Source organism: Furipterus horrens, unplaced genomic scaffold (assembly GCF_987537825.1).
Source record: "Furipterus horrens unplaced genomic scaffold, mFurHor1.1.pri manual_scaffold_2, whole genome shotgun sequence".
NCBI lineage: Eukaryota > Metazoa > Chordata > Mammalia > Chiroptera > Furipteridae > Furipterus > Furipterus horrens.
In genome coordinates this window covers 125,865,988-125,881,940 of record NW_028327172.1, presented here as the reverse complement: position 1 = coordinate 125,881,940, position 15,953 = coordinate 125,865,988, and the positions used below count along the sequence as shown (strand labels likewise).

Below are 15,953 nucleotides of genomic sequence, written 5' to 3'. Positions count from 1 at the left end.
CACTGAAACCCAGAGAAAAGAACTGGAAAGGCAGAGGGATAAATTGGCTCTACAAGGTGTTGTTGCTGACTAGTGCAAGAACAACACAAGGGCACAAACTTGACTGTGTACCGGGAACTAAAATACGTCAGCTTGAACAGGTCACACAACTCCTCTTTTAATCTTAACATGGAGGTCACCCCAGTGAGAGCTTGCGTTTTCCTGGCCCAGCACACCCAGAGCGTTTCGTGATTCCTCAGCCCTGCCTCCACCCACCCACGGTGGCACACACACTCTCACCAAGACAATGAGTTCCATTTCCTTGGTAGCCTTCTGAGCACTGGCAAACATAGCCACATTCAGTATTGATGCACTTGGAGGAGGGGTGCAGGCAAGCTGTGATATCCATCTCACATTCATCTATATCTGTGAGCAAATGAGAAACTAATGAAATATGTAGGAAATCCTGATATAAATGAGTGCACTAGAAAAAAGATAAGTATAATCTTATACACAATCATTCAGCTGTTTACAGAGAGTGTTTGCAAATGCAATGCAAATCCATAAAGTTCATGTCTTAATCCATTTTTACAGATTTCTCAGTTTGACTAGCTAAGTATGTAAATAAATCACTTTGTGCCAGAGTTTCAGACCTTAAGTACTGAGATTTTTACAACAATCGCCAAATTATTTTGAGGCTACCAATACAAAATAGAAGCCTATCCATCGCAATCTATTTACTAAACTAAAACTTATGACCTAAGCTTTTGGGGGAAAAAAAGATTGTCTTTTTATTGGAAGTGTTGAATTGATAAATTTGGCTTGAACTCAAATTTATGCTTCTGAAAGTAATAAATTCTTCTCCTTAATGTTAACTGTATATATCTTATAACTCTAACATAAAACTCAATGTAATGTAACAACATATTACATGTTTCATATTTTCTATGCATGCTATCCATTATCTTTTTAGCTGACACCAAACAATTTATCCAATCCTGTTGATTACATAAGTCCTTCTGGAGATTTTAAATCCATATGATCTGAATGTTTCTGGTTCACTGTTTTCCACAATTTCCACATTGGCGTTTGCTCTTACCAGAACATACTTTTCCATCCCCAGCAAATCCTCTCAAACACTGACATATGGCAACCTCTCCCTCGGAAACACATTGAGAGTGTGTACCACATCCCATGGGACCACAGTCATCTTCATCTGCGAACAGCAAGAACCCCATCAGATTATTTCCAGACCTCAGAGGAAAAAATGGGCTTTCATGTTCTGGGTTCTACAGAATATTCCAGCACATCCTTTTCCAAGCTCTTGGACAAGTTAAACTCCAAAGAGAAACACTATTGACCTGGAAGCTATATCCATAGGAAAGGATCTGTAAGCCATATGTTTCCATTTACATGCCATCAACAAATGTTTAGTTTTAAAGAACTGTGGTGTTCCAACAGCCCTGTGTGAAGTTAATTCACAATTTTTAAAAGCATTTAAAATTTGATTTATAAAATTGCTATGAGTAAATGAATTCAAATTTTAAAAGGTTTATTGCTTATTTGAGAATTCCCAACCATTATAACATACAAAAGGGGTCAATATGTTCTTATCCCTCAAAGACACACGGAGTAATATATAGCAAGTAGTTTTGTGTACTAACATGGCAAAGAGATTCAGTCATAAAGATTTATTGTCAATTTACTAAAATTATGTTTTATATATAATAGAATATGTGTGTCACAATGTATGTTTATTATCAAGATTTATGCAGTGACTTGCAAACCTCAAGGCACTTTTACAAATTCATGAACCATGTAAAGTAAATGCTGTAAATGGATCAATTCATTTCATACTCCATTGAAATGCAAATGCCCCAGGGGACAGAGTTGCATGCTGAGCCATAAACATGAGCAAGTTTTTTTTCCCTTTAACTACTTTAGTATGTAATCACTCTCCAAGTGACTCCTCCCTTCTGGAGTTGGGGGGATTTGACATACCACAGGAGGATATAAACTGTCATCTGTCTACTCACAGTAAGTTTGCTTATCTGAGTACAGAAGAGGTCAAACTTACCCATAAATTTAAAGAAAGTTAAATGATAAAAGTAGGATTTGATGCCATGTGCATGCCAACATTGGGTAATTGTGTTTGATTTGCTTGGCTATTTGAGTAAGATTTCTCCTGTGGGAAAACAAGCCTTTCAGGCTTCCTTGGTAATGTGTCACTCATGACTCTTAAAGATGGATAACTTCAGACTAAATCAATTACCCATTTGATTCACCATTTATTTGGAGGGCTAGCTTCGAAATCACAAGGCTGTTCAGGGTGCATGGTGGACAGTATCCAATTACCCAAGACATTTAAAATCACTTGTACAATTATCTTACATTAGAATATGATTCAGGATTTATTTGGCAACTTGCAAACCCTAAGGCTGCTTGCATAATGAAAAGCAATGGATATGCAGTTGTTGGAGGGGTAGGCTTTAGCCCAAGTTCTTTCTGCCACAAACTAGCTCTGGAAGGAAGCAATGCTTGGGTTCCATATTCCTCTTCTCTAAAATACAGGTGACAACTTATGTCCAGTCTACTTCACATGATTGTTGTAAGAATTTGAAAAAAAAAGTGATTTTTTAAAAAATCCTTTGAGAATTATAAAATATTATGCATCTCTAAATAAGGCTGAGAAAAAAGAAGGATGTTGTGACAGCCTGAATCAGAATTAGCCTATCGCACTAGAAAAGGTTCTAGGACCTGTTCGTAAAATTAATAATTTTATTCAAAAGTATCTAATGCATGGCTAGGTCCTAACAAAGGCCAAAAATACAGTAGTGGAGAATCTAGACAAAGGCTTTACCTCCCTGTATTGAAGAACAGGTATGATAAGCACTATTCGTGAAACAATACCTATTATAGTTCTAAGAGAACTGAAATAGCTCTCACCTCACCTGGACAGGAGACTAGAAAAGGCTTTCTGAGTAAGAGCATATAAAGATGAAATCTGAAGTATTCACAGGATTTGGATGAGCCAGAAACGCAGCATCTGCATGTTATGGGTAAGGTCAGGATAACTGAAGCAGGCCACAGAAAGGCACGCAGTTAGGCGGGTGAAGTGTAGAAGGGCTAGTTCGACCAAGGCCCAGCAGGCCACATTAAGAATATTAAATTTTATTCATGAATTTATTTATTTATTTATTTATTTATTTTTAATTAATTTGTTTATTTATTTATTTTTAGAGAGAGGGGAAAGGAGAAAGAGAGGGAGAGAAACATCACTGTGTGGTTGCCTCTCACTTGCGTCCCCAACTGGGGCCCTGACGTGCAACCTAGTCATGTGCCCTGACTAGGAATTGAACCAGTGACACTTGGCTCGCAGGCCAATGCTCAATCCACTGAGCCACAGCAGCCAGGGCTTATTCATGAATTTAGAATAAATTATGATTTTAGTAAATTTGACAATGAAATTTTTTATGATTAAATCTCTTTGTCATATTGCATGCAGATCTACTTGCTACATGTCAGTCTGTGTGTCTTTGGGGAATAAGAATATATTGACCTAAGATCCAGTATAGGGTTTTCAAATTTTTTTAAGTATAGAGACTTTGTTGAAATGAAATCTCACTCATAAATAAGACAACTTAGCCTAATACAGGTAAAACTACAACTTTAAAACCAAAGACAAAATAGAACACAATCCAGATATGAAAAGATAAGGTAGTTTTTTTACCAAGACTATCAATTCCATCTATTCTGCACAAGGCAGAGTATAAGCTCTAAGCATAAAACCAAACACAGCCTATGATGTATGTATTCCAAACCTCTGGCCATTTGATCACTCCCCCATCTCACCCATGTGCCTAATTTACTGTCATTCGTCTTGGTCTTCGAGTCTCCCAAACATTAGTCTTTCAAAATAAGCTCTGTGAACCTCTAGGGAGCTCTAGTGACTTTCTCTATACTGCTAATATTCATATTGTTTCATTTCATCATATTGTTTGTCTCCACATCAGACTGTGACCTTGGAGACTGGGTCTATATTTATCTCATCACAGCATCCCCAGTACTCAGAATGGTGCGTGGTAAATAAATAGTTGTTAAGTGAATAATATCCCTAATGTGATAATGTTTCTCAGTACTTCTTTTCTTGACATGAATTAATTATTTGGTCCTAATTAAAAAAAAAAAATCTTTGGCGAAGTTACTAACTTCATATATCTTAGTCTCAGTTTTCAAATCTGAAAAGTAATGTGTTGTGATAAGGATCAAATTAGAGGATAAAGTACATGGTAAACTCCAAAGCTCCATGCAAATTGTCATTACTAAAAATATCCACCTCTTTTTTTTGTATTTTTCTCAAAAATCACACTGATAAGTTTTTATAAGGAGGGATATGAGGTCCCAGGGATGTGTACACTGACAAAGTAGTCTGCAGATTACAAAAGTTGGATGAGTGCTTTGTTAAGTGTATGTAATGTCCTACTGTGGCATTTCCAAACTGATTTTTAGTCACAGGCACTTTGTTAAAATCTTACTCAGCTGCACTGATTGAAGGTCAGAGACCTAGAGTGAGAAGGGCTGGGGTTTGCAGAAAACCTCAGACTCAGCTAAATCCAACTGGAAAACCACTGGCATCATGAGTGAATATAGAATATAAAAGAATTATGTTCCCTAAAATTTTCACGTACTGAACAAATAACTTAGCATTTTAGTGATAAAGACACCATATAGAAGAAAAAATCTAATATTTTCTATTTGTGGATCTTTTGGAGCAGCTGAAGCAAACAACCTACATTTTCTTATCAATTATTATCTACTTTTACACTAATGGGAGTACAGCTAGATGGGCCAAACACCAAAAATACTAGGTGTGGAGGGATACACTAAAGTCTGCTCTGTCTTATTTTTTACCTTTATTTCCAAGTTAGGTTTATTCCAAGAAGGTTCAATCAAGTCCAAAGAGTCTCAATGAATCAAGTTCACATCTAGTCTAATCTGGAGTCATCTTCCTCAGGCACACAGTTCAGATGAGAAGGACCAACATTGGAATTTAAAGTGTGGCTTCACTAGCTTTGTGTAATTTAGCCAACATTAAATTAGAAAGATAATTCAGAATTTCTAATTGGTAGGATGAAAATTGTTGGGATGAAAGCTGTACTAGAAACACTAAAAACTCATTATTCATACCTGACACCATGATTTCAGCCACTAGCATATGCTGAGATTCTGTAATGTTATCTTCAAACCCTTGAGTGCTGGATAAGATGTCCGATGTCATTTCTTGATTACTTAGATCTGCTTCACTACCTATGGAAGTTGAATGGATATAATTTATCTTTTATGATTCAAGAAAAGTTTTATTTAATTTATATTTATGGTTGTTTGTTGATTGAGAATCCAGATTAATTCTTACAGTAACAGCATTCAAAGAAAGTTTCAGAGTATTGATGGCTTACAAAACCTCACCGGCTATACCACACCATCCCAGCTTTACTTCATGCAACTTAACGGTTGAGGGTGGGGGAGCCAGCAGGGAAAAAAGGCAGGGTATTTTTAGGTACTGGTAAAAAAATAATAAGGTAAAATACTAGAATCCTTATAAGTATAACCAGCTTATAATCACAGACTGCCATTACAAGGGAAAATTAGTGAGATGATGTCCCCAACTTGCCTTCCATATACACTCTTCCTTTAGGCTGTTTCAACACTTATTTTAGCCTGATTTTACATATATTTAGATAGGTGGAGAGGCATAAACAAGCCATAACTCTACATAGGCATGGGACCTATGCAACTTCCCAGACATGGGAGAAATGGATCCTCTAAACACGGAGTGTGTTCTCTAAGTATGGTGCATGGATACCTGGGGTCCCACTGCATGAGTTCTAAGGTCAAACTATTTTCATAAAAGGCAAATAACTTTGGTGTCTGGATTGATACTGATTGGCAAAAGCAATGATGGGTGGAACTGAAGTGTCTTAGCATGAATCAAGGCCATGGCACAAACTCCACTAGTTGTTGTGTTCATCATGACATGTACAAGCAATTAATCAATCAATCAATCTCTCTTCCTCTCTAAAAAGTAAAGAAAAATGTCCTTGCGTAAGGATTTTTTTTAAAGCAAGAATTATTAATTCTTTTAGATCTTGATCATGGATATTTATCTTTGTGACAGTCTATATAATAAAATGGGAAGTATACATAAAACACTGTTATCTGTGAAGATACTGAATTATGATAGTTGTCTGAAGGAAAACCACTCGTTTGCTCTTTGAGTTGCAAGTTAAAACTAGTCTCTTTTTTCACTGAACATGATTTTTACTTCAAAGAATGACTGATAAACTATGTTATTAACACTTGGGGATTTGGCAAGCATTTTTTTGGAAAAATATGAATGAAGTGAGCCTGTCACTTCAAGGAAAACAACTCACAGTACTTGTTACTGTAATACAATTTGAGCTTTCAAGTGAAAAATAGAATTCTATTATAGAAAATTTTCTCCACTACAATGAACTTGACAAAATCGCAATACTCAAAAATTTTCTGATGAGTTTGATGAAGATAATTAATAAATGTGATCTCTGTATATTAATGTGACAATTGGAAGATCTGCATAACTCAACCAAATTTTCCAATTACCAAAACATGATGCTACCAAATCATGCAAGGTAAAAGAGTCACTCAAAGTACAAAATAGACCACTAGATTTTAATGTGTCAGAAGACAAAAAAAGTTCATAGATATGGCTTCAGATTCTACATTGCAACTAAACTCTAAGAAACTACCAAATGTATAGTTCTGATATAGTATCAAATAAAAAATACAACAACAACAAAAAAGACATCTGAAAAAGATATTAAAGATTCCTTCTTCCCTTTCCAACTCCATGTCTCCGTGAGGACAAAACAACACAGCAACAGATTTAACTTACAAGCAGGCTCAAGAATCCAGCTGCCCTCTATTAAGCCAGACATTAAAGATACAAAGGTAGATCAATGCCACTCTTCTTACTACATTTTTTATTTTTTTGGAAAATAAAATTACTTCATTTATTTCTATAAAAGTATGTTATGTTCATATATAATGGAGTATTAGTATAATTTTAATAGATATATTTTTTGAAAATTTTAGTTTTAATTTCTAATATAAATATTGATAGAAGCAGCTTACAAAAACAAAAACTCTTTGGGATTCTCAATCATTTTTAAGAATGTACAAGGCACCTGAAACCAAAATATTGAGAACTGTTGTCCTAAGGTGACAATTAATAAAAAGTTCTGAAAATCCAAAATATCCAATTCTGGTCCATGGATAGATTGATCCATCTGTCACCTAACTTATACCATGCCTATCATGTGCATATAATTTTTTAAAAAACAGTTTTAATAACATTTAAATTCTCTTTGGTACAAAGATATCAAGATGAATCCAAATATGCCATCATTGTTTAGATGCACGTTTAAGAGGCACAAGTCAGGACTACTGACTTACATCACATTTGACCCACTCTTCTTCCTTCCTCTTCCTCAAAGTGATAGTTTTTAAACAGGTGATCACAGCCTTCTCAGGTTGGATTCCCCACACTTGTTGGATATCTTAAAGTTATTTATTAGAAAGGATTTGCCTTCTTTACTAAGACCAGTCATGTGGCAGGGGGATTGTATATGACCACCTCTAATATCGAGGCCATAAAATTTCTAAACTAAATGTCTCTGAACATTACCTGATGTGGTAAAATATTGGTATTTATTTCTAAGGTTGGGCTATTCCACCATAAATAGAGGTCTGGAAGACTGGGCTTTGAATAGTCTCTTTTGTTCACTAACTTTACAAGAGGAGATCAAATGAATTTAGTCTTTAATAAGAAGCCTGTACTCCAAAGGACCTGAATAAACACTACTCCAAAGAGGACAGATGGCCAATAGATGTATGAAAAGATGCTCAACATCACTAATCATCAGAAAATGCAAATTAAAACCATGATGAGACATCATCTCATACCAGTCAGAATGGCTACCATCAATAAATCAATAAACAATAAGTGCTGGCAAAGATGTGGAGAAAGGGGAAGTCTTTTGTATTTTTGGTGGGAATGCAGATTGGTGCAGCCACTGTGGAAAGCAGCATGGAGATACCTCAAAAAATTTAAAAATGGATCTGTCTTCTGACCGATCCTACTTCTACAAATATATCTGAAGAAACTCAAAACACTAATTTGAAAGAACATAAGCGCCCCTATGTTCATTGCAGCATTATTTACAATCGCCAAGATGTGGAAGCAGCCCGAGTGTTGATCAGTAGATAAGTGGATAAAACAACCAGGGCACATTTATACAACAGGATACTACTCAGCCATGAAAAAGGAAGAAAATTTTACCCTTTGTGACAGCATGGATGGACCTGGAGAGCATTATGCTAGGTGAAATAAGCCAGTAAGAGAAAGACAAATACCATGTGATTTCTCTCATATGTGGAATCTAATGAACAAACTGAACTAACAAGCAAAATTGAGACAAACTTATAGATAGCAGGATGACAGCTATGGGGGTGGGTGAGTTAAGGGGTAGAGGGATTTAGCAAAAAGGAAAAAAAACTCATGGACATGGACAACAGTGCGGTGATTATAGGGGGAAGGGTGTATAAGGGGATAAGTGGTAATAGAAAAAATATAATTAAAAAATTGTGGTAAAATTTTAAAAAGAAACCCATCCTCAATAGAAGAAGGAAAAAAACAAAAAAAACCAAAAAATTCTTGGCATCCCTAAAATCGGAGGAGCTTTTAATTATACAAAATATTAAAAATCAGCAAATGCACAAGGTTCAATATAGAATAGAACTATATTCCTGAGCCAAGGTAAGATAATTTAGCCATATAAGTTATTATATTAATGATGTTACCTGTCGATATCTGATGACCATTTCCATCCAGACACATTTTCCCATCTGAGGCTTTCACAAAACCTTCACGACATGAACACTGAGCAGTTCCAAACTTCTCTTTGCAAATATGTTCACAGCCTCCATTTTGATATAAGCAGGGATCTGCTCCTGGTTGGGGGAAAGAGGTGCATTCACAGATGGGCTTGGAGATCAAAATGGTGCCCTTGACACAAATCACAGTGTACAGCCTTTGGGGAAAGGAACTCAGTGTATCTAAGTAGAGCCTATAGCAAGAGCTATTTCAGAAGAGTTCCTATAAGGAGCCACTAAGATTAGCTCAGAATATTATTACCTTATGAGTTATTTGAGTATAACCCAGTACATTTATCCAAGAAGTTCTTTAGGCAGATGAGGTTCCTATTTCCTATCTTATGATCTAGTCCAACTGACAAAGGGCAACAAGGAAAGAAGAGTTACTGTAGGTCACTAGATGCCTTTTCTATTTGCTCACTCCCTGGCACTCTCAGGTGGTGGAGAAAGGCCCCGGTGTAGATAGAAGCTTCCACTGCAGGTTTCTAAATTGTCTCTCCCCTGCCCCCACCCTTAGTGCCTTTAACCCAAGAGTCTTTTAAAAGGACCACATAAGTGAAAGCTGTCCAGGAGGGGGAAAAATGAGATTGGAAGACTAAAGCCCAAATTCAATACCAGACAGTTTTAGTTTAAACAAAATTGAAATCTCAGGAAATCTGAACATCTACCTAGATTACTGAGAACTGCAATACCCCTTCCTCCCTTGTTATCAAACAGTTAAAATAGTTGCAGATTCCAGTCAAAGAAAGACTGTGAAACATGTCCAGTGTACCTGGTTTTGCCAATGGATGAACTACAACCAGTGATGAGGGCTTCAGCATGCTGCCTCGGAGACGTACCCTATTTTTGCCAGTCCTCTTGTTCACCCTTATTACCGATGGCACAGTCCAGTCAGAGAACCACACGTGATCCTCAAACACAGCCACAGCAAATGGGTGACCTGGAAGCAGTTCCAATCCATTACATACATGTTGTCTTTGTCATGAATATGTTTAAAAGGACAAGGCTTCAAACATACATACCATCCCTACACTAAATCAATTCTTTATAATTGCTAAGCAAGGTACAAGTCACACCACCTGATGGGGCAATCTCATCTTAGAATGTAAGCCTAATGATACGAAGTCCTAGCAAAGCCCATTGTCACCAACATTTGGAGAACTGGCGAATGTGGGCTCATTGACATATAGGGTTGGGCAAAAGTAGATTTACAGTTGTGAGTACGCAAATTACAGAGTTTATTCTTGTATTATTTATTAATTATAAGATTATTTTCCCTATGAACAACTGTACACCTACTTTTGTCTCACCCTATAATACAATCAAGATGAAGGAGGCCAGAGAGGAACGTTTGTGTTCAGTGATTCTGTCACTACTTATAGACTGAACTTGGAACAAATAATCTTACCCCTCTTTGCCTTCAGTTCCCCATCTTTTGAATGGCAAGAATAAGTAGTACACTCACTCACAGGTTGCTGAAGGATATTTAAAAATTTAAGGTAACTGAATAACAGTCTTCCCAAATGCCCAACTGCATCAACACATTTCCCTGCATTGGATGGCCACCTCCTTTCCTATCTGGCCTCTTATCTAATATTAATCCATTGACCTGTGCTCTTGGTGTCCTCTATCCTGCCTTCTGTAGGCCATTGTTCAGTCAATTACCCTCTTTGTCTACATCTTCATTCTTTTCATTCTACTAGATTCTTTCCTGTAACTAATGGATAAATAGCTTCAGGTTTCTCCCATCTTATTTTTGCCATCCCCTTGACCCTGCCCCCGGCTTCTTTTGTCTCCTTCCATTTTTAGTCAACTTTTTTGAAAGTCATTTATTATCTGCTGCTGCCATTTTCATAGCTATTGACCCCTAGGTGGGCCCTTTTGACCCCACCTCAACTAAACCCACCTCTTCCTGCCATTGAAATTGCTCTGATAAGATTTAGTAAGCAGGGAAATGTTGTAATAGACCGTGTCAAGTAATTAGAGACTAAAGTTAAGGAGGCCCAAGTTTGGAAGCTTTAATCACATCCAGTCACATTCCCCAGGCTAGTCTTTGCAAATAAGTGAGGAATTTGGTGGATTAAAATGAATATCTCCCTCTTCTGGCAGCAAATGCAAATATACTTTCTCCTGGTGACAATAAGTCTTCATATATATATATATATATATATATATATATATATATATGTTAGGTTTCTTATTTGGGTAAAAAAACACAAGACACAATATTTACCAACTTAGCGTGTTTAGTTCAGTAGTGTTAAATTAAGTACATTCACATTGTTAGGCAACCAAATACCAGAAACTTTTTATTTTGTAAAACTAAAACTCTATACCTATTAAACAACTTCTCATTTCTCCCTCCCCCTTGTCCCCGATGAAGTCAACCTTCTGTTCTATGAATTTGACTATTCTAGATACCCCAGTAAGTGAAATCACAAAATATTTATCTTTCATGACTGGTTTATTTCATTTAGCATAATGTCCTCTGGGTTCATCCATGTTATAACATATGTCAGAATTAGCTACAGTTTTTCAACAAATACCCCCATACTAGACATAATAGTTCTTGTTTTTTGGTTAGGGGAGAGCCACAATTGCATTTATATGAAGAATAAATCCCTTCAATTTTTATATTAAAAATTAAGAATTCTGAACTGGCAGTTGAGAAGTCACCACTTACATACCTGTAGATGGCACTGTAGTGATGGGAATAGTTATTTAGACATTTTAAATTCTCAATTATTTGATAATGGCCTTTAATAAGAAGTTGCATTAGTTACAGATTTGATTAACAATATGAATTATTTAAAAATATATATCTGCTTTGAGTTTTGGTTTAGAATATTATGTCTTTACATTCTGGTTAGAAATTTTCAAATCCCTCAGTACCCTCATATATCAAAGTTATAATTTCACATTAATCTGGGAAACATGTTTTTTTAAATAGACCCATGACTTCACAGGAACAATATTTGTATAACTCTCCACTGTATATCTGCTTCATACAATAATTCAATATATGTCTGTTAAGTTCATAAATGAATAAAATCTAGAATTGTATTGGTGTATTGTGAAGCATCTCTTTAATTTTTTAAGAAACTTAGAAGTATGTAAAATTTTCAGTCATATTTATCTTGATCTACTTAATATATAATGCAAATCTAGAAATTCATTGCCTCTAAAATCAGAGAATGGGAAAAATAAATATACAGATTATTAATTTGTTAGTTTCTTCCTCAGAAAATAAACCATGTGTTTCATCTTCCCAACCAACCAGTTTGTAAATCTCAGAAGCATTTTTAGCATCTGCTTGGCCCTTATTTCTATATCCAATCTGTTAGTAAATGCTCTCAATTTTTTGTATTCACAGTGATTTTTTTAAAAAACTCTAGTCCTCCATTTTACTGTTAAATGGTAATATTCTAGTTCAGGCCTTCATTAGCTGTTGTCTGGACCACCTTGTAGTTTCCTAATTTCCTTCTCTCCAAATTTCCAGTCCTACCCTCATACTGTTGATAACCTAAATGGCAATCCTGAAATACCAATCTTATATACATTTCCTGCTCAAGAATATGCAATGGCTCTCTAGTACATCCAGAATTAAGTTCATCAACATATCTTGGCAATACTAACATATAAATACTAATTTTGCAGCCTTATTTCAAATGAAAAAGCTTTATCACCATCTATTACCACATAGCCCAGTTCAAACATTGTCTTTGCAGATTCCCTGAGTCAAAATGAATCTCTCCATGAATCTCAGAGTCATTTGTACTTCTTTTTTAATAGTTACCATAAATGCAGTGTTTAAAGATATTTAAGAAAGTATATACATGATAACTCATGTAAAATCTGAAAATATAGAAAGAGGAAAACTGTATTAATCTCTGCACATTATCAATAAATATTCATTAATCTCTGAAGGTGATATTATCACTGTTGTGATAACGGCATTTTCTAATGATAACAGCTGAACCAAGATCTTATTCTTAAAGAAGCTGTAAAAATTTTAATATTTTTGTTCTGATTTTTGGAACTCTTGGCAAAGAGGAGTGATTATACATCATTGTTTTCATCCAATAATCCAACGTTCAGGTAATACTTGGAGCTCGTAAATCCCTGGAGAAGTCTATCAATCTATTCCTTTCTCACCATGTGGTTAAGAGTGTGTGTGTGTGTGCACATGTGCATGTGTGTATAAGCACATTTTGTATTTAACACTCATCAACTCTCAGTCAAGATAAAGAAATCACCCATCCAAAAGCCTCACCTACATCGTTCTGGGCAAGTCTTTGGCGTTTTGAACCATCCAGATTGGCCATTTCAATCACAGACTGCTTGGCATCGCACCAATACAACTTGTCAGTTAAGAAATCAATTGTTATTCCACTGGGCCAGACCAGATCAGAGCTAGCGATAACCAGTCGACCAATGCCTTGAAGGGAAGAACTTTCAATTCGTGGATTAATCCCCATATCAGTCCAGAATAATCTCCTTTAATCAAGAAAGCATACAACAAATAAACTTTGCACAAAAATTCGCCTATTCTCTCATCATTGGGAACGTCAATGTGAGTCACTTTAGGATAAACTAAGAAATACAGAAGAAAGAAGTATAGCACTGTATATTGAACAAATAATTTTTCAAAAGCAGAAACTTATCTTTTCTAGGTAGAGCATCTTGGACAGGAAATGCTGAATTAAGACTTGTGTCATAGATAAAAAATGAATTATTAATTTAAAAATTACAGAATATTACTAATTGAAAGTATATTCAAGTGCATATTCTTACATTAGTGTTTCATGCTGCAAAAGGCAATGAAATCTTTCTAGCTTGTCTCTCTGCTATGCATATGTAAAATTCACCATATATGTAAAATTACAACATAAAGGGGAGAGCATATTTATCTAATATCCAGATTTATACGGTGTACTCAGTTAACTTGGTTAATTTTAAGTTCTGCCTATCAAATTCTTTAACTGTGCTGAGAAACATTTTTTGAGGTCAATATCTTTTCTCTGGCCTGCTTAGAGATGGTTATATCCTCAATCTTTTAATCATGTGCCTGGTTCCAAATCAATTATCAATTATTACCAATATATTATTTTCCATAGACCATCACAATTAAAATAGTTAGTTTTTATCCTTTTTTTTTTAACCTAGGAAGAAATTGGTAATTCTCCTTAATTCTCTGAACCTAAAACAACATTCATTACTAATTTATATTTAACAACATAGAATCTTCTAATCTTTCATAATTTTTATTTCCTCTTGTCTAAATCTAGGAACAACCCATCATTTGAAATCATGATTTTTCCAAATAGAATTAATAAAGTCAAACAATCTAAATGTCATCTTCTGCTTAGGAAAGCAATAATGCAGCATTTTAAGGAAAGCAGTTTATTGGGCTTATGTCTAATTGATTAATGAACTACAGCCCATTTATTTTCAGAAAGAAATTAAATTTAATTAAAATTAAAGGGTATCTAAAAAATAAAATTTGCATATAGAAAATGAAAAGACATTTTAAAATGAGGATATTGTGATAGCCACATACTTTCTGAAAATGTGGACAAGGCTAGTGGATTTTCCTGGTTTCTGATACCACTGACCACCTGAGGTCTTAGTACATATTTTGGACATTAACATTTCAGATGTGACTGCTGCAAAAAGGCACCTGAATTTCACAAGTACCTACTTGGCCATTGGATGAACAGCAATTCCTCGCGGCTGAGAGATGTCTTCCTTAATGATTATTTCACGATGTTTTCCATTTAAATCACTGCCTTCAATGACAGATTTCCTAAAATGTATGTCACATAAAGAAGTTTATTACATTAACTTTACTTTTTGAACAGAAATATTCCTTTTCCCTGTTTCTTACTGAATGCAAAGACAGGCATTCTCACTACCCCTTCTGTGTTGTGTGCACACACACACATACATGCTCACTCGAGCACACGTCAGGACTGAATGCCCACAAGCTCTAATTTTTTAAAACATAGTCTTTTCATTAGCATGCCAATTAAAACACACAGTGAAAGGGTAAGGTGAGAGGGAATTGTGTCAGTAACCTGGCAGGGACAAAGCCAGTAGTGTAAATGCCACCATCCCTTTCTCTTCACGAGCTCCCATCTCCTCTGGAGCCAATGGCAGCCAATGGGAGAAGGTGCTGGCCTCGCGGTCACAGAGCCCAGGAGGGAGAGAGGGAACGCACACCTCCAAGGGCCACAGAGACAGCCAGCACAAGGGCAGTAAAGAAGACTTACTTCCACAGAATACTTAGAAAAATGAGAGTGTTAAACTATTATTTGCTAAACTTTACATTTAAAAAAACCATCTGGAATCTAGAAGAGAAGAAAATTCTTGTTTCCTAACGTTTTGATGTATGTGTCAAACAACGCTTTACGATCAAACAAATAGTTCCTGAGCAACCACGGCTGTATATGCCGGGGGCGGCTGAGGCACTGGAGACACAATAGCCTGCCTCTGTCCTTACGGAGCTCTGGCTGAGCAGGAGAGCCAGGGAGGGGTGGGAGAGGGAAGGTGGGTGCGTGCTAGGCAGAGGCTTCAGCAAGTGCCAAGTACGGGAGACGCAAAACAGTGTCGAACAGTCATAATCTTGACTTAGAAAGCTTGCTGCAGCGTTAGTGTGGTGAGACAAGGTGGGCAAGACACGATGGTGAGTGAGCTAGGGCAGTGGCAGTGGGATGGAGAAAACGGGGTGGAATCCAATGCTGAAGCCTGTCCTGTGAAGCCCTGCCCTGTCACTGGACTTCTGAGCAGCTTCTGGGGCAGACAGGACCACAGGCAGAGGAAGAAGAGGCGCACCCCCTTCCCACCAGCCGCTGCCTGTTCCCGTTTCCCTATAGAAACTAGAGAGCGTAACTATTTTTTAAACACATTCAGCAAACATCTGGTAAGGGCCTACCACCTAGTTCTTGTGTGCTGCCTGCTGGCCATGCTTCCCTACTGCAAATGAGAAAATATAACTATCTTGT

At 36.3% G+C, this 15,953-nt stretch overlaps 1 protein-coding gene across 1 annotated transcript in view; it reads right to left on the bottom strand.

The window, feature by feature from the left end:
- Positions 1-15,953, bottom strand: part of EGF (epidermal growth factor) — a 93,729-nt gene that overhangs the window by 19,067 nt on the left and 58,709 nt on the right. Inside the window, exons 12-18 of the mRNA XM_090266415.1 lie at positions 14,651-14,755; positions 13,223-13,446; positions 9,722-9,889; positions 8,878-9,027; positions 5,167-5,286; positions 1,079-1,195; positions 280-405 (exon numbers count right to left, since the gene is read on the bottom strand). Coding sequence (XP_090122541.1) covers positions 280-405; positions 1,079-1,195; positions 5,167-5,286; positions 8,878-9,027; positions 9,722-9,889; positions 13,223-13,446; positions 14,651-14,755 — 1,010 coding nt within the window. The remainder of the gene's footprint in view (positions 1-279; positions 406-1,078; positions 1,196-5,166; positions 5,287-8,877; positions 9,028-9,721; positions 9,890-13,222; positions 13,447-14,650; positions 14,756-15,953) is intronic.